The following is a 25,072-nucleotide window of genomic DNA, read 5'->3' on the forward strand; positions in this document are numbered from 1 at the left end:
TATATCGGGAAAACATGAAGTAAAAAATATTCACAACTTGAGAAAAATATAAAGTGACTTTTGATTATGACATAACGTAGTGTGACGGCAGACTAAGATTAGAAAGAAGCGTTAGAATGCTTTGGAGTGCTGTCTCCCACCCTCATTCTCTCTCTCCGTGCAGACATGACGATGGATGAGGTGAGAGAGTATGAGCGCACCATCCAGGAAGCCACCAATGAGAAGATCGGGATTTCCCCCCCGTCGATCTCCATCAGCGAGATGCCCCTGTCCTCCTGCACCCTCTCCGGCCCCGCCAGCGCCCCCACCACCCCCCTCTGCACTGACGCGCCCGAGTTCCTCTCCGTCCCCAAGGACAGAGCCTGCAAGAAGTCCGCCCCTGAGACCCTCACCCTGCCCGACACCGCTGCCCAGAACCAGAGTGGAGTCCCCCAAGGCTCTACCCTGGTGCCGCTTCCAAATCACTCCCCCTGGCCCTCCTCTGACTCTGACCAGGCTGAGTTAGGGGGAATAGGAGGGACGGGATGTTCTTTTCCCCCATATGCCCCGCCACCTCATTGTCTTAGTAGCCCAGCAAGACTAGCCTCTACACCCCAGTGCCCAGTCCTCCAGGCCCAAATAACCATATTGCAGTGCTTCTTACACATATCTCCAGAGGTCAAAGGTCTAACCACCAGTTTCCAATCTCCTACATCCTCAACAGAAGTCTGTTTTGTCAGCCTTCAAATGGGTGGCTTCCTGAGATCTAGCCAATCAGCTGTCTGATCTACTGTAACAACCACCCAAGCTGTCCATCAAGAGAACATATCCACAAGGAGTTTTGTGTGCTGTTCTCAATTAGCGATCCCTGCGTTTGTCATATTTTTTTTTATCCGGTCAGCTGATAAACCTTATGTAATGTAGCTGCCATAACAACATGAAAAGAGAGACAATGATATTATTGTTTTTCACTTGAGTGAATGAACATCTTTTCATAGAATTGTCAAATATCAAATTATAATTTTGACCTTGAAATAAATCTACTTTTAAATTAACAAAATGGAAGTAGAAGTACTGTAGTATAGTTAGTTTTATTACTACAATGATTCACTAAAAAGACACCACCTTTAACCTGGACGGAGGGGAGGCCATTCAAAACTGAACCCAGATCTGTGTGTGTTGTGTGTGTTCATGTCTCTCCACTCCACACTCCAACAGGTGGAAGGTCAGTACAACCACAGAAAGAGATCCCGTCTCAGGTCTCCAGAGCTCTGCTTCGACCCTCTTTAGGAAGGGCAGGGAACGTAACCATTCTCTCCCTGCTTTAAAACATAATTTTTTATACCTGCATCTATACTCACCTGTCTACTTAACTAGCCTTTGGAACGTTTACACAACATGAGATAAGCCATGATAAAATACATATTGGGCATAAAGTTTGACGTTGGAGAGTGATGCAGTCAGTTTAATCAAATTGGTATGCAACAGAACAGATATGACTAGGAAAAAATGCTGTAAATGTACAGTTGAAGTCAGTTTACATACACCTTAGCCAAATACATTTAAACTCAGTTTTTCACAATTCCTGACATTTGAATCCTAGTAAAAATCCCTGTCTAAGGTCAGATAGGATCACCACTTTATTTTAAGAATGTGAAATGTCAGAATAATAGTAGAGAGTGATTTATTTCAGCTTTTATTTCTTTCATCACATTCCCAGTGGGTCAGAAGTTTACATACACTCAATTAGTATTTGGTAGTATTACCTTTAAATTGTATAACTTGGGTCAAACGTTTCAGGTAGCCTTCCACAACCTTCCCACAATAAGTTGGGTGAATTTTGGCCCATTCCTTCTGACAGAGCTGGTATAACTGAGTCAGGTTTCCAGGCCTCCTTGCTCGCACACACTTTTTCAGTTCTGCCCACAAAGTATCTATAGGAATGAGGTCAGGGCTGATAGCCACTCCAATATCTTGACTTTGTTTTCCTTAAGCCATTTTGCCACAACTTTGGAAGTATACTTGGGTTCGTTGTCCATTTAGAAGACCCATTTGTGACCAAGCTTTAACTTCCTGACTGATGTCTTGAGATGTTGCTTCAATATATCCACATTATTGTCCTCCCTCATGATGGCATCTGTTTTGTGAAGTGCACCAGTCCCTCCTGCAGCAGCCTTTCAGGTTATGTTGATATTGGACTTGTTTTACTGTGCATATAGATAAATTTGTACCTGCTTCCTCCAGCATCTTCACAGGGTCCATTGCTGTTCTTCTGGGATTGATTTGCACTTTTCACACCAAAGTACGTTCATCTCTAGGAGACAGAACGTGTCTCCTTCCTGAGCGGTATGATGGCTGCGTGGTCCCATGGTGTTTATACTTGTACAGATGAACGTGGTACCTTCAGGCGGTTGGAAATTGCTCCCAAGGATGAACCAGACTTGGAGGTCTACAATTTTTTTTCTGAAGTCTTGGCTAATTTCTTTTGATTTTCCCATGATGTCAAGCAAAGAGGCACTGAGTTTAATGGTAGGCCTTGAAATACATCCACAGGTACACCTCCAATTGACTCAAATTATGTCAATTAGCCTATCGGAAGCTTCTAAAGCCATGACATCATTTTCTGGAGTTTTCCAAGCTGTTTAAAGGCGCAGTCAACTTGGTGTATGTAAACTTCTGAACCGTGATACTGAATTAAGTAAAATAATCTGTCTGTAATCAATTGTAGGAAAAATCACTTGTGCAATGCACAAAGTGGATGTCCTAACCGACTTGCCAAATTATAGTTTGTTAACAAGAAATGTGTGGAGTGGTTGCAAAATGAGTTGTAATGACTCCAACCTAAGTGTATGTAAACTTCCGACTTCAACTATAAGTGAACATTGAGCACAGTGGAAATTCCATGCTTGCGCAGGGCACTTGCTTCAACCTGGCCTTATTGTATGTGCTTGATTATCTTTGCATTGTGTTTTTAGAAATGCCGGTAATGTTGCTTGCCAATGTTGGTACTTTACCCGTTTTGGTGGGCTCAAAGTTATTTTGAAGCAACAACGTTAGCGGCGGCCATCTTGTTTTCCCCTGCTCTAGCCTCATCAGGAACTTTTGGGGGGGGAGGAAGAAACATTGAGGACAGAAGGTTTGTCTTTGTGTAATGCCCGAGCTACTATTTTATACAATCACATAGATGCATAAAGGGGTCTCCATGTGCCGCATGAAATGTTCACAGACATGTATACATATGTAAAGTATTTGTGTATATAAATGGCAGGATATATTGTTGATGCGAAATGGTGGAGAAAGCACATGTGACGTTGTCCTAGGCTCTGTAGTGTAACCGTTGTATAGTAAAGCAGAGTTTTAGTGGAGACTGAAACGGAGCATGTTCTGGGACTTACAACTCTCTTCTCAGTGCCTCTGCATGCAAAAGTCTGTATTGTCTCGTCTGTATACAACATCCAAAACATTTAAAATAAAGGGAAAAAAACGTCCCATTTTATTGTAATGTTAAAGGGCAATTCCACCACTTTTCAACCTCGTGTTCGTTATCTCCGGCACAATACCAGTGTCTACACGAGTGAAAATGGTGCGTTTCGTAGAAAAAAAATATATGAAGTTACAAAGTTCTACCTGATGACGTCAACCATTTTGAAAACTATGATTTTCAAACACTCTGACATTCGCGGTGACGTGGAGCAAGAAAATAGCCTCCCTCTGGCTAGAAACTCGTGTAGATTTTGAAAATCTCAGTTTTTCTTGACTTTTAATCCTACCCTGTGATGTCACCGAGAAGCAGTTCTTTCGGACACTTCTTCCTGTCTTTGCAACCACAGATCACAGAAACATGCCGTTTTCACATATCTAGACACCGGTATGGTGCCGGAGATCATGAATATGAGTTTGAAAAATGGTGGATTTGCCCTTTTTAAGCCTAATTTTCAATTTATTGCCATGTCAAAACATTGATTTGAAATACAGCTTCATGTTAGTTATTTTCATCAAAATGTACAAGATATTGAGAGAAATAGCTGACATTTGTCTTATCTGTTGACCATTGTTTTGTCCTAAAGACATTATATTACATATGTGGGCATTTGCATTTTGTGACGAGAGAACGAAATTAGCTGTTAACAAATGTACTGACTGTTATATCTCTGTTTTTAGGGTTTTGTTGGACCAAAGTTATACAAGCCTACTTGTTTGTCAGATATAGACCACTCTACAGTGTCTAAGCCCAAAATGTCTCCTCTTTACACAAGACGCTCACTATCAAACTGTACTTGTCTTTGCCGTTAAATTTCCTGTAGGATACATGTGTTAAATGATATTGACTATCAGGAATAAAAAAAAATAGATCCAGGGATATGTTTGAGTGCCAGTAAGCTAATGCCTATATCAAAACAAATGCAAAATGACAAGTATATTATTTTTCAGAGTGAAGGACTAGGTTTTGTAAATAGTGAACTCTTTCATTTTCAGTTGCGTGCTCCACATAAGTTCACGGATACTTTTTGAGTGAGTTTATGTCGAGCACAAAACGTATGTGGAGCATGGAACAGAAAATGAAAGAGTTCACTATTTATAAAACCGAGTCCTTCACTCAGGAAAAATAACCAACTCTTGATATTATACTTGTCATTTTGCATACGTTTTGAAAGCGCAAAAGTTTGGTTTGAATCTGTAACATTTTACGGTGCAATGTCCCATTGTTAGTATTCTTTATCGAGCTGTTGAAAAATCCACAGGAGAAAAGACCATTGTAACTACATGATGTACATTACAACCCTATGAGCAAAATACCATTTAAAAAAAAATGTCCTTTTTGGTTGAAAGTACTTTGAAAATAGGTATTTTTCAACATATTGTGCTCACTGTGAAAATATGTATTTTGAATTTGCGACCTCCCCATTGTAGTGTGCATCAAACGTTCCGGTTGCTTTTGGTGATCCTACCGCTCTTTGACATAATGACACATTATCTATGAAAACAATATTTCAATCAATATTTTTTTGCTTTTTATCGGGGTGACTGTGTTATGCTTTTTGAATTTATATAATGCATCTTGACTCGGAGGTTGGTTTTCTGTTATAATTCTCACAACTGCTGTAGTTTTGATTTTGTGGTTTGCTGTATTTCAAATGGCATCTGTTCATTCTAAGAAAAGGACCAAGCTTTTAGTTGTGTCCCTCCTGATGCGGCTTGCCAGGATGTCGCGCTGTCTCCCTAGCTCTGGTCCGGGTTGTCACTGCTGCTTCCTGACACTGAGCCTCCTGAGCAGGACGAGCGTTAGCAATCCACACTAACACCCTGGACCAGGGCTTACTCTCTCCCTATCTGAAGTGCCATCCTTGTTCGGCTACTGGAAGTCGCTCTGGGTTCTTCCACTGATTTATATGTTATATTTTTACTGCCCTCCTTGAAGTATATTTGGTTCTCCGTTGTAATTGTTTCACTTTTTTTTTCTTTCTTAATTCTTGTATTAAATAAAGTTTACTTGCTACTACACTTTGCCATTGTCAGATGTGGTGACTTTTTTGAAAATGTGTGTATGTGCGCCTCGCAGGGGTTGGTGGGTGATTGCATAGGGGTTTGTGTGTGAGAAAGTGAAAGATAAAGAGCAAGGGGAATTAACATTTTGATATATATACACTAAAAGTATGTGGACACCTGCTTGTCAAACATCTCGTTCCAAAATCATGGGCATTAATATGGAGTTGGTCCCCAATCCCCCCCTTTGCTGCTATAACAGCCTCCACTCTTCTAGGAAGGCTTTCCAATAGATGTTGGAACATCGCTGCGGGGACTTGCTTCCATTCAGCCACGAGCATTAGTCAGGTCACTGATGTTGGGCGACTAGGCCTGGCTCGCAATCAGAGTTCCAATTGAGCCCAAATGTGTAATATAGGGTTGAGCTCAGGGCTCTGTGCAGGCCAGTCAAGTTCTTCCACAACAATCTCGACAAACCATTTATGTATGAACCTCACTTTATGCACAGGGGCATTGTCATGCTGAAACAGGAAAGGTATTTCCCCAAACTGTTGCCACAAAGCTGGAAGCACAGAATCGTCTAGAAGGTTCTTGTGTGCTGTAGCGTTGATATTTCCCTTCCCTGGAACTAAGGGGCCTAGCCCGAACCATGAAAAACAGCCCTAGACCATTATTCCTCCTCTACCAAACTTTACAGTTGGCACTATGCATTGGGGCAGGTAGCGTTCTCCTGGCATCCACCAAACCCAGCTTTGTCTGTCAGACTGCCAGAAGGTGAAGCGTGATTCATGACTCCAGAGAAAGCATTTCCACTGCTCCAGAGTCCAATGGCGGCGAGCTTTACACCACTCCAGCTGACGCTTGGCATTGCGCATGGTGATCTTAGGCTTGTGTGTGGTTGCTCTGCCATGGAAACCCGTTTCATGAAGTTCCCGACGAACAGTTCTTGTGCTCACGTTGATTTCAGAGGCAATTTGGAAATCAAATGGAATTTTATTAGTCACATGCACTGAATACAACAGGTATAGATAGACCTTACAGTGAAATGCTTACTTATGAGCCCCTAACAAAATATGCTGTTTAAAAAAAACATAAGAAATAAAAGTAACAAGTAATTAAAGAGCAGCAGTAAAATAACAATAGCGAGACTATATACAGGGGTTACCGGTACAGAGTCAATGTGCGGCGGCACTGGTTAGTCGAGGTAGTATGTACATGTAGGTTAGAGTTATTAAAGTGACTTTGCATAGATAACAACAGTGTAGCAGCGGTGTAAAGGGGGGGGGGGGCAATGCAAATAACCTGGGGAGCCATTTGATTAGGTGTTAATGAGTCTTACGGCTTGGGTGTAGAAGCTGTTTCGAAGCCTCTTGGACCTAGACTTGGCGCTCCGGTACTCAGTCGTAGTGTTGCAACCAAGGACAGACGATTTTTATGCGCTCTTGTGTTTCAGCACTCTGCTGTCCCGTTCTGTGAGCTTGTGTGGCCTACCACTTTGCCGCTGAGCCGTTGTTGCACCTAGGCATTTCCACTTCACAATAATAGCATTTTCAGTTGACCGGGGCAGCTCTAGCATAGCAGAAATGTTATGAACTGACTTGTTTGGAAAGGTGGCATCCTATGATGGTGCCACAATGAAAGTCAGTGAGCTCTTAAGTACGGCCATCCTTCTGCAATGTTTGTCTATGATTGAATGGCTGTGTGCCCGACTTTATACAAGTGGCTGAAATAGACGAATCCGTTAATTTGAAGGGGTGTCCACATACCCTATGTATATATACAGTGGGGCAAAAACGATTTAGTCAGCCACCAATTGTGCAAGTTCCCCCACTTAAAAAGATGAGAGAGGCCTGTAATTTTCATCATAGGTACACTTCAACTATGACAGACAAAATTAGAAAAAAAATCTAGAAAATCACATTGTAGGATTTTTAATGAAATGATTTGCAAATTATGGTGGAAAATAAGTATTTGGTCAAGAACAAAAGTTTCTCAATACTTTGTTATATACCCTTTGTTGGCAATGACAGAGGTCAAACGTTTTCTGTAAGTCTTCACAAGGTTTTCACACACTGTTGCTGGTATTTTGGCCCATTCCTCCATGCAGATCTCCTCTAGAGCAGTGATGTTTTGGGGCAGTTGCTGGGCAACACGGACTTTCAACTCCCTCCAAAGATTTTCTATGGGGTTGAGATCTGGAGACTGGCTAGGCCACTCCAGGACCTTGAAATGCTTCTTACAAAGCCACTCCTTCGTTGCCCGGGCGGTGTGTTTGGGATCATTGTCATGCTGAAAGACCCAGCCACGTTTCATATTCAATGCCCTTGCTGATGGAAGGACGTTTTCACTCAAAATCTCACGATACATGGCCCCATTCATTCTTCCCTTTACAAGGATCAGTCGTCCTGGTCCCTTTGCAGAAAAATAGCCCCAAAGCATGATGTTTCCACCCCCATGCTTCACAGTAGGCATGGTGTTCTTTGGATGCAACTCAGCATTCTTTGTCCTCCAAACACGATGAGTTGAGTTTTTACCAAAAAATTATATTTTGGTTTCATCTGATCATATGACATTCTCCCAATCTTCTTCTGGATCATCCAAATGCTCTCTAGCAAATTTCAGACGGCCCTGGACATGTACTGGCTTAAGCAGGGGGACACGTCTGGCACTGCAGGATTTGAGTCCCTGGCGGCGTAGTGTGTTACTGATGGTAGGCTTTGTTAATTTGGTCCCAGCTCTCTGCAGGTCATTCACTCGGTCCCCCCGTGTGGTTCTGGGATTTTTGCTCACCGTTCTTGTGATCATTTTGATCCCACGGGGAGAGATCTTGCGTGGAGCCCCAGCCCCATTCAAGAATAATACACACCTCTTCCTCGCTCATGCAAGGAGGGTATTCTGGCGCCGACAGAGATGGCCGCCTCGCTTCGCGTTCCTAGGAAACTATGCAGTTTTTAGTTTTTTTACGTGTTATTTCTTACATTGGTACCCCAGGTCATCTTAGGTTTCATTACATACAGTCGAGAAGAACTACTGAACATAAGAGCAACGTCAACTCACCATCAGTACGACCAAGAATATGACTTTCGCGAAGCAGATCCTGTGTTCTGCCTTTCACCCAGGACAACGGAATGGATCCCAGCCGGCGACCCCAAAAAACGACTTCGAAAAAGGGGAAAACGAAGCGGTCTTCTGGTCAGACTCCGGAGACGGGCACATCGTGCACCACTCCCTAGCATTCTCCTCGCCAATGTCCAGTCTCTTGACAACAAGGTTGATGAAATCCGAGCAAGGGTAGCATTCCAGAGGGACATCAGAGACTGTAACATTCTTTGCTTACCGGAAACAAGGCTCACTGGAGAGACGCTATTGGAGACGATGCAGCCAGCTGGTTTCTCCACGCATCTCGCCGACAAACAAACATCTTTCTGGTAAGAAGAGGGGTGGGGGCGTATGCTTTATGGTTAACGTGACGTGGTGTGGCCACAACAACATACAGGAACTCAAGTCCTTCTGTTCACCTGATTTAGAATTCCTCACAATCAAATGTAGACCGCATTATCTACCAAGGGAATTCTCTTCGATTATAATCACAGCCGTATATATTCCCCCCCAAGCAGACACATCGATGGCTCTGAACAAACTTTATTTGACTCTTTGCAAACTGGAATCCATATATCCTGAGGCTGCATTCATTGTAGCTGGGGATTTTAACAAGGCTAATCTGAAAACAAGACTCCCTAAATTTTATCAGCATATCGATTGCGCAACCAGGGCTGGAAAAACCTTGGAGCATTGCTATTCCAACTTGCGCAACGCATATAAGGCCCTGCCCCGCCCTCCTTTCGGAAAAGCTGACCACGACTCCATTTTGTTGATCCCTGCCTACAGACAGAAACTAAAACAAGAAGCTCCCGCACTGAGGTCTGTTCAACGCTGGTCCGACCAATCTGATTCCACACTCCAAGACTGCTTCCATCACGTGGACTGGGATATGTTCCGTATTGCGTCAGACAACAACATTGACGAATGCGCTGATTCGGTGTGCGAGTTAATTAGAACGTGCGTTGAAGATGTCGTTCCCATAGCAACGATTAAAACATTCCCATACCAGAAACCGTGGATTGATGGCAGCATTCGCGTGAAACTGAAAGCGCGAACCACTGCTTTTAATCAGGGTAAGGTGACTGGAAACATGACGGAATACAAACAGTGTAACTATTCCCTCCGCAAGGCAATCAAACAAGCTAAGCGTCAGTACAGAGATAAAGTAGAATCTCAATTCAACGGCTCAGACACAAGAGGTATGTGGCAGGGTCTACAGTCAATCACGGATTACAAAAAGAAACCAGCACCATCACGGACCAGGATGTCTTGCTCCAGGGCAGACTAAATAACTTTTTTGCCCGCTTTGAGGACAATACAGTGCCACTGACACTGCCCGCAAATAAAACATGCGGACTCTCCTTCACTGCAGCCGACGTGAGGAAAACATTTAAACGTGTCAACCCTCGCAAGGCTGCAGGCCCAGACGACATCCCCAGCCGCGCCCTCAGAGCATGCGCAGACCAGCTGGCTGGTGTGTTTACAGACATATTCAATCAATCCCTATCCCCGTCTGTTGTTCCCACATGTTTCAAGAGGGCCACCATTGTTCCTGTTCCCAAGAAAGCTAAGGTAACTGAGCTAAACGACTACCGCCCCGTAGCACTCAATTCCGTCATCATGAAGTGCTTTGAGAGACTAGTCAAGGACCATATCACCTCCATCCTACCTGACACCCTAGACCCACTCCAATTTGCTTACCGCCCAAATAGGTCCACAGACGATGCAATCTCAACCACACTGCACACTGCCCTAACCCGTCTGGACAAGAGGAATACCTATGTGAGAATGCTGTTCATCGACTACAGCTCGGCATTTAACACCATAGTGCCCTCCAAGCTCGTCATCAAGCTCGAGACCCTGGGTCTCGACCCCGCCCTGTGCAACTGGGTACTGACTTCCTGACAAGCCGCCCCCAGGTGGTGAGGGTAGGCAACAACATCTCCACCCCGCTGATCCTCAACACTGGGGCCCCACAAGGGTGCGTTCTGAGCCCTCTCCTGTACTCCCTGTTCACCCACAACTGCGTGGCCACGCACGCCTCCAACTCAATCATCAAGTTTGCGGACGACACAACAGTGGTAGGCTTGATTACCAACAACGACGAGACGGCCTACAGGGAGGAGGTGAGGGCCCTCGGAGTGTGGTGTCAGGAAAATAACCTCACACTCAACGTCAACAAAACTAAGGAGATGATTGTGGACTTCAGGAAACAGCAGAGGGAACACCCCCCTATCCACATCGATGGAACAGTAGTGGAGAGGGTAGTAAGTTTTAAGTTCCTCGGCGTACACATCACAGACAAACTGAATTGTTCCACCCACACAGACAGCATCGTGAAGAAGGCGCAGCAGCGCCTCTTCAACCTCAGGAGGCTGAAGAAATTCGGCTTGTCACCAAAAGCACTCAAACTTCTACAGATGCACAATCGAGAGCATCCTGTCGGGCTGTATCACCGCCTGGTACGGCAACTGCTCCGCCCACAACCGTAAGGCTCTCCAGAGGGTAGTGAGGTCTGCACAACGCATCACCGGGGGCAAACTACCTGCCCTCCAGGACACCTACACCACCCGATGTCACAGGAAGGCCATAAAGATCATCAAGGACAACAACCACCCGAGCCACTGCCTGTTCACCCCGCTATCATCCAGAAGGCGAGGTCAGTACAGGTGCATCAAAGCTGGGACCGAGAGACTGAAGAACAGCTTCTATCTCAAGGCCATCAGACTGTTAAACAGCCACCACTAACATTGAGTGGCTGCTGCCAACACACTGACTCAACTCCAGCCACTTTAATAATGGGAATTGATGGGAATGATGTAAAATATATCACTAGCCACTTTAAACAATGCTACCTAATATAATGTTTACATACCCTACATTATTAATCTCATATGTATACGTATATACTGTACTCTATCATCTACTGCATCCTTATGTAATACATGTATCACTAGCCACTTTAACTATGCCACTTTGTTTACATACTCATCTCATATGTATATACTGCACTCAATACCATCTTCTGTATTTTGCCTATGCCGCTCTGTACCATCACTCATTCATATATCTTTATGTACATATTCTTTATCCCCTTACACTTGTGTCTATAAGGTAGTAGTTTTGGAATTGTTAGCTAGATTACTTGTTGGTTATTACTGCATTGTCGGAACTAGAAGCACAAGCAGCCTGGTGCAGGTCTACAATTTTGTTTCTGGTGTCCTTTGACAGCTCTTTGGTCTTGGCCATAGTGGAGTTTGGAGTGTGACTGTTTGAGGTTGTGTACAGGTGTCTCTTATACTGATAACAAGTTCAAACAGGTGCCATTAATACAGGTAGCGAGTGGAGGACAGAGGAGCCTCTTAAAGAAGTTACAGGTCTGTGAGAGCCAGAAATCTTGCTTGTTCGTAGGTGACCAAATACTTATTTTTTCTCATTTTGTCTGTCATAGAAAATTACAGGCTTCTCTCATCTTTTTACGTGGGAGAACTTGCACAATTGGTGGCTGACTAAATACTTTTTTGCCCCACTGTATATAGTGTATATTGAATATATACCCACAGGGTCACTGACCGCTACAGGCACCACACAACAATACCACAACTCAATATGAAATACCATAACCTAGTCACAGGGGGGCGCTGTCATATTTTACTGCAGTTTCCCATTTTAAAACACTACACTCTATGGCAGCCGTGTGTAAGTCTCGCGAGGTTTGCTCTTTTCATTTTCTTCATCCAGCATGGCGGCGCTGTATGAGGGATTCACGTTGTGCGGACTTGTACAAACTCAAAATGCTTCAGATTCGCCAATTCAGGGAATTGAAATGGATGGAGACAGTGACCATGCCGTCGTCACCGATTCCACGAGATCTGTCACTTTATACAAGGTAATGTAGAACAATATACGTGGCTGAAATTTTGAACCAGCTCAGCTGATGGGACACTCGTGTCCATTGCAGTGGGGGGGGATCCGAAGCGTTTCAAAATATAGCTAGCTACATATAACAATTTCTCCCTCTCTTACCAGTATTGCAATGGTGTTCATCAACTGTCTAGCAACACATTGCGTATTCAGACGGTTTCCTTGAATCAATCGACATGCACATAGGTGGACGTTAGCACACGTACTGTTCTTTCAATGAGAACAGTACTACTAGATAGCTGCTTGGCGTGGGTTTGTTTGGTTAGCTGACGTTGGTGCCACTGTCAAAAAGGTAGTCACACAAGTCTTATATTTGAATATGAACGTAACTTACCGCAATAATATGACAAAGGTTGTGTTTGTGTTGTAAAATGCATGTGGTGTTTACGTATGAGGTGCTGTGTTGACAGGTTTCAGACCAGAAGCCTTTGGGCAGCTGGACGGTGAAACAGGGACAGTTGTTGACTTGTCCTGCAGTGTTCAACTTTCAGACCAAGGAATATGTAGTGGTCTCTGACAACAAGGTAACACTTGTGGACACTTTCCAACAACATAGAAACTGAACACATTTAAAACATCTGGACGTGACAATTGGACTTGATTCTTTAAATAAAGTGGTTGTCTTCATGTTGTTCATGGTCAATACATGTTTACTCACTAGGTCATCAGAGTTTGGAAAGATGAAGAGCTCAATTTAGACAAAGCATTTAAAGCAACTGTAAGTATGAGCTTCCTCTCACACACGCATACAATTTCAACCTCTGCTTTGACTTTGTCAATATGGTGACGTACTCATACTCGCAAATTGCACAGTAACACGAACAGTGCCTGTGAGAAGTCATTGTACCATAATTGAATCAAATTATGCCATATATTTCCTTTTTTTATCTCGGGCTTTCCTCTGGCTTTGCGGTCATTTCGCGATGTCTCGCAGTTATCGGTCTTAACTAGCTCTGTGTCTGCATGTCTCTTAGGTGACTGCTGATGTATGGCGGATCCACTCTGCCCCAGGGGAGAGCCTGTGGTGCTTTTTCAGAGAGGGGCAGTCAGATTCCTGGACTCCCTCCTCTCCGCCCCCCAACAGCCCATAGAGGATGTCCTGTCAGAGGAGGAGGTCATAAGGTCAGACAATGGACACTAGTCTGGATCCGTAACCTTCGTGTTGGTTGGCGTATTCTCTTTCAGAGCCATGGATATAAAAATATATACAGTTGAAGTCGGAAGTTTACATACACTTAGGTTGGAGTCATGAAAACTAATTTTTCAACCACTCCACAAATTTCTTGTTAACAAACTATAGTTATGGCAAGTCGGTTAGGACATCTACTTTGTGCATGACACAAGTCATTTTCCAACAATTGTTTACAGACAGATTATTTGACACAATTCCAGTGGGTCAGAAGTTTACATATACTAAGTTGACTGTGCCTTTCAACAGCTTGGAAAATTCCAGAAAATGATGTCATGGCTTTAGAAGCTTCTGATAGGCTAATTGACATCATTTGAGTCAATTGGAGGTGTACCTGTGGATGTATTTCAAGGCCTACTTTCAAACTCCGTGCCTCTTTGCTTGACATCATGGGAAAATCAAAAGAAATCAGACAGGTCCCCAGAAAGAAATTTGTAGAGCTCCACAAGTCTGGTTCATTCTTAGGATCAATTTCCAAATGCCTGAAGGTACCATGTTCATCTGTACAAACAATAGTACGCAAGTATAAACACCATGGGACCACGCAGCCGTCATACGGCTCAGAAAGGAGATGCGTTCTGTCTCCTGGAGATGGTGAAAATCAATCCCAGAACAACAGCAAAGGACCTTGTGAATATGCTGGAGGAAACGGGTACAAAAGTATCTATATCCACAGTAAAACGAGTCCTATATCGACAACCTGAAATGTCGCTCAGCAAGGAAGAAGCCACTGTTCCAAAACCGCCATAAAAAAGATAGACTACGGTTTGCAACTGTACATGGGGACAAAGATTGTACTTTTTGGAGAAATGTCTTCTGGTCTGATGAAATAGAAATACCACTGTTTGGTCATGATGACAGTTATGTTTGGAGGATAAAGGGGGAGGCCTGCAAGCCAAAGAACACCATCCCAACCGTGAAGCATGGAGGTGGCAGCATCATGATGTTGTGAGAGTGCTTTGCTGCAGAGGGACTGGTGCACTTCACAAAACAGAGGGCGTCATGAGGCAGGAAAATAATGTGGATATATTGATGCAACATCTCAAGACATCAGTCAGGAAGATAAAGCTTGGTTGCAAATGGGTCTTCCAAATGGACAATGACCCCAAGCATACTTCCAAAGATGTGGCAAAATGGCTTAAGGACAACAAAGTCAATGTATTGGAGTGGCCATCACAAAGCCTTTACCTCAATCCTATAGAAAATGTGTGGGCAGAACTGAAAAGGCGTGGAACTGAAAAAGTGTGTGCGAGCAAGGAGGCCAACAAACCTGCCTCAGTTACACCAGCTCTGTCAGGAGGAATGGGCCAAAATTCACCCAACTTATTGTGGGAGGCTACCCAAAACGTTTGACTAATTGAATGTATGTAAACTTCTGACCCACTGGGAATGTGATGAAAGAAATAAAAGCTGAAATAAATCATTCTCTACTATTATTCTGACATTTCACATTCTTAAAAATGAAGTGGTGATCCTAACTGACCTAAAACAGGGAATTTTTACTCGGATTAAATGTCAGGAATTGTGAAATGCTGATTTTAAATGTATTTGGCTAAGGTGTATGTAAAACTTCCGACATTTAATTGTTTTATTTTAACCTTTTTTTATTTAACTAGGCAAGTCAGTTAAGAACAAATTCTTATTTTCAATGACGGCCTAGGAACAGGTGACAGATTTGTACCTTGTCAGCTCGGGTTGAACTTGCAACCTTTCGGTTACTAGTCCAACGCTCTAACCACTAGGCTACCCTGCCGCCCCATCAACTGAACATTGTTTTTTTTTATTTTTTTTATTTTCACCCATATTTATTTACAGTGAGTCAGCGACTATGATAATTCTGTCCACATTGCTGTCAATACTTGGCTCATTTGAGTAAACAATCGTTTTTTTGTGTAAGATGCACACAGTTGACAATGTCCTCATGTTGCCCCCTAGGTGGAGCACCAGCATCGTGGCAGAGAAACAGCACTTTGTCCTCTTCACGGCAGAGCAGGTAGAATATCCTTTCCCCGCGGTACACCAGTACGCTGAATAGCCGTGTACTCAATGACCTGACACGTGGAGGCATAAACGCAGTGCCATCTGCAGCACGCAATGTTTTGTGCAAGTATGAATTCTGTGCCACAATGTCGTGTTTAACAGCGCTTCCCTGTTGTCCGTCACAGAAAGGGGAGCACTTCCTGTATGTGCAGAGGCTCAACCCCAACACCCTACAGAAGTATAGGCTGGAGAGAGAAGACTCTGGAGCTTCCCCATTGAGTTTCTCTGCCTCTCTCCGGGACAAACACCTCGACCTGCTCTACCTGTGTGAGTACAGCCGTCACTTCCCTGCCAAAGTAATGTGTCAGAAATGTTCAAGTAGTAATTTTCATTCAGCTTCCAAGGTGCATTATGCAGAAATCGTTCTGGCATTTCCTGGTTAAGATTCTAATAGTTAGCCTATTTTCCGTTTGTGACAAAACAAGCGATATATAGTGTGGAGAATCAATGTACCATCTCAACTGCAGTGAAATATCTTTTCAACAACCAAAAATCTTGTGTTTTCAGCTGTTTGAAACTGGTGTGCAAAACCGAAAGTAAAAGACGGGAAAACTAAACTTAAAGAACCGAAAGCATAGAAATAGCGCACATAGAACATATGTACCACTTAAACTTGCTTTCAAAAGCGTGACAGATCTATAACTCTCATTTCTATGTGAGTTTGATCGAGTAGCCCAATAGGTTACATATTACAGCTTTAATGGTGTTTTTTCCCCCCCCTCAGATAATACTGTTGAAATGGTACTGCATTTGATATCAATGAAGCACTTAACAATGAAACGCAGTTGTCGGACATCGTAGCTACAGCCTCATGATAGTGTTTAGTGTTTTAATGAGAATCTTGCGCTCTCAGTGATGTGCTGGTGACATAAGGCTATGATTGACCTGACTTGCATCTCTGTCTTCTATCTCGCTCTCTCCAGACCCTAACGGCTGTGTGTACCAGAGTGTGGTGGCGGCGCGGGGGTATGTGGGGCTGGAGGGGGTGCAGGCCCTGCCTCGCAGCCTGCGCCTGAGGCTGCCCGTGGGGGAGGGAGAGCTGGGAGCTGCCTCGGCAGTGGCCCTGGACGACGCTCATGTGGCTGTGGTGGGGGTGCACCATCCCTCCGCCAGAACTGGCAAAGGTAAATATCAGGTTGGGATCAATGCCACGTCAATTCAGGAGCTCAACAGAAATGTCAATTTTCCTCATGCGGAAAAGTTGAGTTGTATTTTACTTCATGAATTGATTGAATCATGATTCTCACACACATTCGCACAATCCAGCATCAATCCCCTAAATACGTACTTTTCAAAGTTCTGATTTGACGCGCGTAAACAACATGGTGATATCTTCCCTGTGTTTGCTCGGGAGCTTTCACCACACTGCTGACATCCATCCATCCGATCCTTTTTATTATTTTTTTTTTTTTCAATTTCAGATTTCCTCTGCATCTGGAATACTAATTTCCAGACTCTTCAGGCTGGTAAGGAGATGGCGGGAAGAATCCATGGACAGGTAGGAATACCGTACTCAGAAATTTGAGTTTATTATTATTTTTTGCCTCACAAACTTCAACCAAATGACTCTATGCTTGTATCTTGTACTAAAGACCCACTTCACTCCTATTTATATCAATGATCATTCCTTAATTTCCCCTCAGGTCTGGTGTTATTTAGGGAAGCTGTTTGTCCCTCATGGCAAGGCCCTCTCCGTCATTCCCTACGAGTGTCAGAAGTCCTCTCTGGCCTCGGCCCTGGGGAAACTACGACACACTGGGATCGCAGGTAACGCGGCACTTCCTCAAGTGAAACAGTCACCCGAGTGGTGTTAGTTGTCCTTGACAGTGCCTGGTTGACTCTAAATCAGCACCCTAATTCCCTATACAGTGCACTGCTTTTAATACAAGTCCTAGTGTTCCTGCTCAAAAGTAGTGAATCGGAAGCCATTTCAGATGAAGCTATATCACTCCTGTTTACACGTCATTGCATACGTTTCCCTCACCTTTCCCTCACCTTTCCCTCACCTATCTAGTGTTCTGAATCTGTACATAACTGTTTTGAAATTGCATCTGAATAGCATCCCTTGAAATGTAATCTTAAACAAGCAGTTTAGTGAGTTGGATTTAATTTGCTGCTTTGTAGTGTCCACATCGTCGGTGGCTGTGCCCTCTTGGAACACCCTACTCCATGGGGATCAGCCACAGGGGCCCACCAAAATAGTGGAGACCAGGAAGAGTGTAAGTTAACCTGCCTTCCAGAATTGATTGATCCTAACCCAAGTACTTTACCACCGGAATGGATTCATGTTAATTTCACCTGTTCTGATTGGTCCTCCCCTGTACAGAAGCTGAGTCGGAAGAGCCAATCAGCGCAAGCCCTCACAGTGGACCAAGTACTGGAGCTTATCAAGGTATTTTAGATCCGCTATTTATTTTGCTCTTCTGTTTTGATAGTCTCAAACGGGTATTGATGTTGTACATTGAGTGAATGACAAATGACCTGTCCCTTTCATAGCGTATTTCTATCAAATGTAATTGTTCTCAAGGAAATGTTAACTGTGTTCAACCCCACCAGACTGGTCCAGTGGATGAAGTCCAGAGGGAGGTGGATGCCCTAGTCTCCCGAGGCGATGCCCAGGACCTGCAGCTCTCGGTGGGCCAGCTGGCCTGCCACCTGGTGGCCCGAAGCCAGGCCGAGACAGCCTTCTACACTCCCGTGGCCCTGGCACAGCTGGTGCAAACACAGTGCCTTTGCCACAGGTGAGGGTGGCATTGAGTTGACTGGACCTCCTACGGCACGGGAGTATCGGTCCTTTGGACAGGGAGGTTATCAGGATGATGGGCTATGTTGGGTGCATGGAAAGTGAATGTGAACAGGGTCGACAGCTCGTAGTAGTGTTGGTGCCATCCACTTGTTACGCAAGTTGGGGTGTGTGTATTGTTTCCATCCTCACCGATCTAGCAAGGCATCCGTGTTGAAGTACTTGAGACCACCTTTTGAGTGTCTCTTTGTCGGATACATTTGCACTCTGTCTCGGACAGTGAGACTCATCATTTCTTCCTGAGACTAGCGGAGTATAAAAAAGTCTGAATGATACGCTTCTCTCCAGTAAGCACATAAAACTGCTTCGCCAGGCCAAATATATACACTCCTTTCTTGAAACATGAATACCTGAAGTCTTTATATCTATTATAGCCGTGTTTGCCCAGTGATGAACCACTAGGCCTTCAGTGTGTGACAGGTTAGTACAGTGGTGAACCTATTGGCCTTCAGTATGTGAGACCAGGTTAATGATGCTGAAAGGTAAACAACCGTAATACCAGCACACGTAAGAGAGTGCGATCTTTGTAAAAGAGTGTCTCTTTATGCCATATAAGCACTTTTATTTTTTTATGGCCATTGCGTGTATTCCCTTAATCCCCACTGATGCAAAGTAGTGTAGTGGATGTACATACGACTTATCTTCTTGTTGAAAGTTATTCTTGAAAAGGGAGAAGCTAACAAATTAGGAACAACATCCTCTTTGATAACACTTGCTGCAGCCTCTGCACCTAGTCTACAACAGAAGATGGCTAGCTAGACCGTGGGAAAACTACGGCTCCTTATTGTACCGTGGGAAAACTACGGCTCCTTGTTGTACAGTGGGAAAACTACGGCTCCTTATTGTACCGTGGGAAAACTACGGCTCCTTATTGTACCGTGGGAAAACTACGGCTCCTTATTGTACCGTGGGAAAACTACGGCTCCTTATTGTACCGTGGGAAAACTACGGCTCCTTGTTGTACAGTGGGAAAACTACGGCTCCTTATTGTACAGTGGGAAAACTACGGCTCCTTATTGTACAGTGGGAAAACTACGGCTCCTTGTTGTACAGTGGGAAAACTACGGCTCCTTGTTGTACAGTGGGAAAACTACGGCTCCTTGTTGTACAGTGGGAAAACTACGGCTCCTTGTTGTACAGTGGGAAAACTACGGCTCCTTGTTGTACAGTGGGAAAACTACGGCTCCTTGTTGTACAGTGGGAAAACTACGGCTCCTTGTTGTACAGTGGGAAAACTACGGCTCCTTATTGTACAGTGGGAAAACTACGGCTCCTTGTTGTACAGTGGGAAAACTACGGCTCCTTGTTGTACAGTGGGAAAACTACGGCTCCTTGTTGTACAGTGGGAAAGCTACGGCTCCTTGTTGTACAGTGGGAAAACTACGGCTCCTTGTTGTACAGTGGGAAAACTACTGCTCCTTGTTGTACAGTGGACAGTTGGCCTTTGCGAAGGAAGAAGTTACCATACGTTTTTTTGTCAAAATTGTACCACCTATTACAAGTCAAAAGTTGGTTGGTTGATTAAACTGTCACTCCAAAATGTTGCCCCTAATACAGTTGAATGGCAGATGCCTTCTATCTGGTTTGATGGCCTAGCCAATGGCTTGTCTTAGCTAGATTTATCTCCCCAGAGACCACAAAAACAAAACATCATGATTGGATCTTTTTTTCTCTCTTTTCAGTGTTAACCTTTCCATTCCAACAAAAGCTGAAGAGATTAAATCAGAACATCACTGAAAAGAATAATGTAATTAGAATTATTGTTATTATTATAAATCCTTTTGTGTTGAAGGTCCGTTGTTCCCCACTGTGTTTGAGTTAGTAATAATTTCTTGAGTGGGTCTATTCCCTCAGCATGCATTTTTTAACATCTGAATGAATAAAGAATCCATATGTTCTGAAATATGAACACAGAAGTACTGGACATTTTAAGCTCTTATTATGGTGGTGATTTGAAGAAATTACAATCATGGTCTTGAATTTGACTTTTTTGTGGCTCGGTCTTGACTCCGACCGCTTGTCACCCTCCCGGTCTCAGTCCTGACAAAGTCCCCCCCCCCCAAATCCGGTTTTGGTATTTTGTTCCCTGGCCTTGGACTTGAATTGGTCTCGCTTTAGGTGGTCTCGAATGATGATAGGTGAAGACATTGTGGTGGGTGGGTACCTATCCATTTTCCGCACCCATCAGTAGCAATGAAGGAAAGAATACTAGTATTTTCACAGACTGTTGTTGAGGCCCTTGGTTTGGTTCTGACCTGTTCTGTGTGTCTTTCTGCAGCGTGTGTCCCGGCCTCCTGCTGCTGTCCCTGGAGCACAAGGACTACTTCCTGTGTCAGCTGTGCCTGCAGCTCTTCCCAGACATCCCTGAGGTGGTCACGTGTGCTTGTCTCAAAACCTTCATCAGGTCAGTCTAACTCAATAGTGTATGGGGGGGGCGTCTTTTGTGACAACCTATACATTGTGAAAAAAATTAATTCTGGTGAAGCTCAGGCTTGTGTTTCATACCAGTGCAGGAGCTTGGTCATATATTTGTTGGTCTAATTGTTGTCCTCTCTTTTGATGGTTGAAGTTTCTATTCATTGTGTACAATGCATATTCTTTCCACCACATTGTAAACCAAGCGGTCTCTTTGTGGCTGTGTGTTGCTTTTAAATGATGCTTATTTTGAAGTGCTTTAATTCTAGAACTTGTTTAGTTTCCAATGCTTCCAAGTCTTGTTCCTGCAAATACAATAGTTTGTCAACTCCTATAAATAGCCTGAAGTCAGGATTGTTGTTGTCACGCCCGTGTGTCACTCTCCCTCCTCAAGTGTGCCAGACGGCGACGTGGAGATGGTCAGTCTGGAGCCGGACAGCGTGTCCTTCATGGAGGGCCTGGTGGCGGCGGGGGCCCGGGGGGGCCAACAGAACGGTTTCAGCCCGCCTCTGTTTGAGGAGGACAGCTGTGACGCCAACCACCAGCCCAAACCTCCCCAGGATAAGAAGAACCACACACTGCAGCTAGAGGCCTGCCCCGTGGGTCTACACAAGGCTGTGCTACTGTATCCTTTTGTAGTCTGGACAACCATCTCCCTAAACACTATTCCATTGCAAGACTACAGTAATATCTGCTTATGTTATTATTGATTGAACAGTGTATTTGATAGACATACATTGACACACAGAATCATCAATAGTCAGAGGGATTGAACCAACAAGGCTGTTACTGTGTCCTCTCACTATAGGTTTGTTGAATTGATCATTTAATAGGGATAGATTAAATGAAATAACAATGGCACATTTCATTGTCAACATTCGGATGCAATGCACTATAATGTTTACCTTGCGCTAATATACAGCACCAGTCCATAGAAATGACTCGTAAACCTGTGTGGAGGTGTTATAACTTAACTGTGCTGCCATAGTAATGAGGTCCTGCAGACGCCTTACAGTGACAACTTCCTGCTCCCCCACCTGAAGGACCTCGACACTCAGCAGGTTATTGTGAGTAGATACCTGTGTCCCATCTCCTTGACAATATGCCATCGTTGGGATCAATTCCATTTCATTCAAGTCGATTCAGGAAGTAAAATTCCATTTCCAGTCTTCCTCGTTGAAGAACAGTAAAATGTGAATATTTGTTTTCTTCCTGCAATATACCATGTTTTTTTTCTTCTATTTACTACCAATTTATGAATTGCAGTTAGCTATGAGGATGTATTGAAAGACTGGTTGCATCCTTCTGTTTCCTCTCCTAGCTCTTTCTTCAGTACCTCCAGTTTGTCTATTTGAAATATTCCCAAGAGTTCTACACACAAACGCCAGGTTTGAGATCGCCCACGATGGCACAGGTTGGTACATGGAAGCATGAAAGTTATACAAGAGGTGAATGCATATAATGAATTTTTATAGCATTTAACTTAATGTGTGTGTTCTGAATTTCCTTCTCTAGATCATTGACTGGGTGTGCTTGTTGTTGGATGCTCATTTCACAGTCTTGGTCATGGCTCCTGATGCCAAAGGATTGTTGTCTAATCTCCAAAGCTTTGTCAAGTCCCAGGTATATGCTTTCTCTTTGGTCCAAATGATATTTGAGCATTTTTGTCATAATGTGTTTTTATTGCCGTGAGAATAAAACCCGTTGAGGCACCCAGGGAGGAATGTTTACCTCTCCAGTGGTTCAAACTGGAAAAGCAAGTGTTGCAATTATAAATGCTAGCCGTTTTGTGTTAGAACTTCACAAAGGTAGACTCTGCGTTTTATTTTGTATTAATTTATTTTAACCTTTATTTAACTAGGCAAGTCGGTTAAGAACAAATTCTTATTTTCCCGTTGCTCCATCGACGATATTAGGATGAGCACGATCCAAGGCTTTGCTGACACACACAGAGTATCTGCGCAATGTGCACTGGTTTGCTCCACGCTTCTAAAACGTGCTAGCTACGTGACCAACCCAGCTGAGGAGTTTACACACTCGCTTCAACGCTCTTATAGGTTGCGGAAATTGACACACTACTGCAATTTACTTTTGTGCATCTACTTCATCTCGCCGACGCACATGCTGTATATGGTTCTTTGTTGTAAAGGTTTCATTTAACGTCTATCCCCATCTACCCATTCCAGGTGAAACTATTCTCTGAACTGGGGAAGATTGAGAGCAGCCTTCAAGAGCTCCACAAAATGAAGCTTTCCAAGGACATCAGCCAGTACTCCATAGAGGTCATTGAGCTGTTTTAGGCCATATTTACAGATTATTTCTAATCAAACTTTGCCGTTGACCTTCTCTCCCCATTTCTCTTGGTCAGTTGCATCGTTGTGTTCCACTTTGTATTTGGTCCACTACCAAAAGGGCCATGGTTCAACTGCTGTATCATACCTACGTACTGTAGATGCCTACACTGGTCCCAGATCTGCTCGTGCTTTCATCGATGAGCATAGGAGTTGGCTGTGCAGCGCCCACACAGATCTGGGATCAGTCTAGTAGATTTTCAGGTGTGTAGAGCAAATGATTCTCTAGTTCTGAACTGTGGCATTGCCGATGCTTCGGTCCCTATAGCCATGTGAATTGTCTGTGTAATCTGAGGGCGTGTGTGGTAGAAATATTTGCTAATATGAATTATGTAAACGATATAGTCCCATGATATTGCAACATGGCATAGATATTTTTAACCTATGGAACATACTGCCCCTTTATAGGAATATACAAAATACCTGACATGTCTAAAAATGGGAATCAACCTTCCATATGGTTGACAATCTTGTGGTTAAATGTTGTTGTATTTCCTGAAGGCTATTTGGACTGTGAATAACTGTACATCTCCCAATCACATTGTAGAGTAGCACCATGTTTTCTATAGATACATTTTGTGTTTCATTCTAACAAAGTAAATTCTGAATTCATATGACAGTATTTGTATTAAAAATACCCTATATGCACAAAATGACCCTTGTCTTTGTCCCATCATGAATGGTTATATGTATGTCTAAGGTAAGATTACATGGTACCATATACAAAAGTATTGTGGACACCCCTTCAAATTAGTGGATTTGGCCATTTCAGGCATACTTGCTTGCAGGGAGGGGCGCAAGTTAGATTTTAAAAGTGGGGGTAGCATATATATATGCTACCCCCACGAAGCTCCCCAACGAACAGTTCTCAAACATATATATATATATATGTTTGAGAACTGTTTGTTGGGAGCTTCATGAAATGGGGTTCCATGGCCTAACAGCCGCACACAAGCCTAATGGCGGAATCCAGGAGAACCCTACCTTCACCAATGAATAGTGCCGACAGTAAAGTTTGGTGGAGGAGGAATAATGGTCCGGGGCTGTTTTTCATGGTTTCGGGCTAGGCCTCTTAGTTCCAGTGAAGGGAAATCTTAAAGCTACATAATAAATCAAATGATATTTGTCACGTGCCAAATACAACCTTACAGTGAAATGCTTACTTACAAGCCCTTAACCGACAATACAGTTTTAAGAATTAATAAGTGTTAAGTAAAAAATGAAAGTAACAAATAATTAAAGAGCAGCAGTAAAATAACAATAGTGTGGATGAATACAGGGGGTACCAGTTCAGAGTCAATGTGCAGGGGCACCGGTTAGTCGAGGTAATTGAGGTAATATGTGCATCTAGAGTTAAAGTGAATAGAAAATAAACAGAGTAGCAGCAGCATAATAGTCTGGGTAGCCTTTTGATTAGCTGTTCAGGAGTCATGGCTTGGGGGTAGAAGTTGTTAGGAAGTCTTTTGGACCTAGACTTGGTGCTCCGGCACCGCTTGCCGTGCGGTAGCAGAGAGAACAGTCTATGAATACAATGACATTTTAGACTATTCTGTGCTTTCAACTTTGTGGCAACAGTTTGGGGAAGGCGCTTTCCTGTTTCACCACGGAAATGCCCCCGTGCACAGAACAAGGTCCATACAGAAATGGTTTGTCGAGATCGGTATGGAAGAACTTGACTGGCTTGCGCAGCACCCTGACCTCGAGCCCATCGAACACCTTTGGGATCAATTGGAACGCAGACTCCGAGCCAGGCCTAATCGTCCAACATCAGTGCCCAATCTCACT

The 25,072-nt window shown here is 43.7% G+C and overlaps 2 protein-coding genes across 2 annotated transcripts in view; both read left to right on the forward strand.

Moving 5' to 3' along the window:
• The window catches only part of LOC118365721 (cytoplasmic phosphatidylinositol transfer protein 1-like), a 79,222-nt gene extending 73,743 nt beyond the window's left edge, over nucleotides 1–5,479 (forward strand). The window contains exon 9 of the mRNA XM_052490626.1: nucleotides 164–5,479. Coding sequence (XP_052346586.1) covers nucleotides 164–765 — 602 coding nt within the window. The 3' untranslated portion in view covers nucleotides 766–5,479. The remainder of the gene's footprint in view (nucleotides 1–163) is intronic.
• A 6,775-nt stretch (nucleotides 5,480–12,254) lies between these two features.
• LOC118364984 (nucleolar protein 11-like) lies at nucleotides 12,255–23,940 on the forward strand. The gene is given in 19 exon segments (XM_035746846.2): nucleotides 12,255–12,454; nucleotides 12,900–13,013; nucleotides 13,151–13,207; nucleotides 13,464–13,497; nucleotides 13,500–13,611; nucleotides 15,614–15,671; nucleotides 15,844–15,985; nucleotides 16,642–16,842; nucleotides 17,140–17,216; nucleotides 17,362–17,485; nucleotides 17,843–17,937; nucleotides 18,045–18,110; nucleotides 18,275–18,459; nucleotides 20,800–20,925; nucleotides 21,331–21,561; nucleotides 21,925–22,003; nucleotides 22,258–22,350; nucleotides 22,452–22,559; nucleotides 23,123–23,940. Coding segments are annotated over 19 exon segments (2,163 nt in total). The 5' UTR covers nucleotides 12,255–12,307; the 3' UTR covers nucleotides 23,237–23,940.
• Nucleotides 23,941–25,072: the final 1,132 nt, after the last annotated feature.

This window comes from Oncorhynchus keta, chromosome 32 (genome assembly GCF_023373465.1).
Source record: "Oncorhynchus keta strain PuntledgeMale-10-30-2019 chromosome 32, Oket_V2, whole genome shotgun sequence".
In the NCBI taxonomy this organism is placed as follows: Eukaryota; Metazoa; Chordata; class Actinopteri; order Salmoniformes; family Salmonidae; genus Oncorhynchus; species Oncorhynchus keta.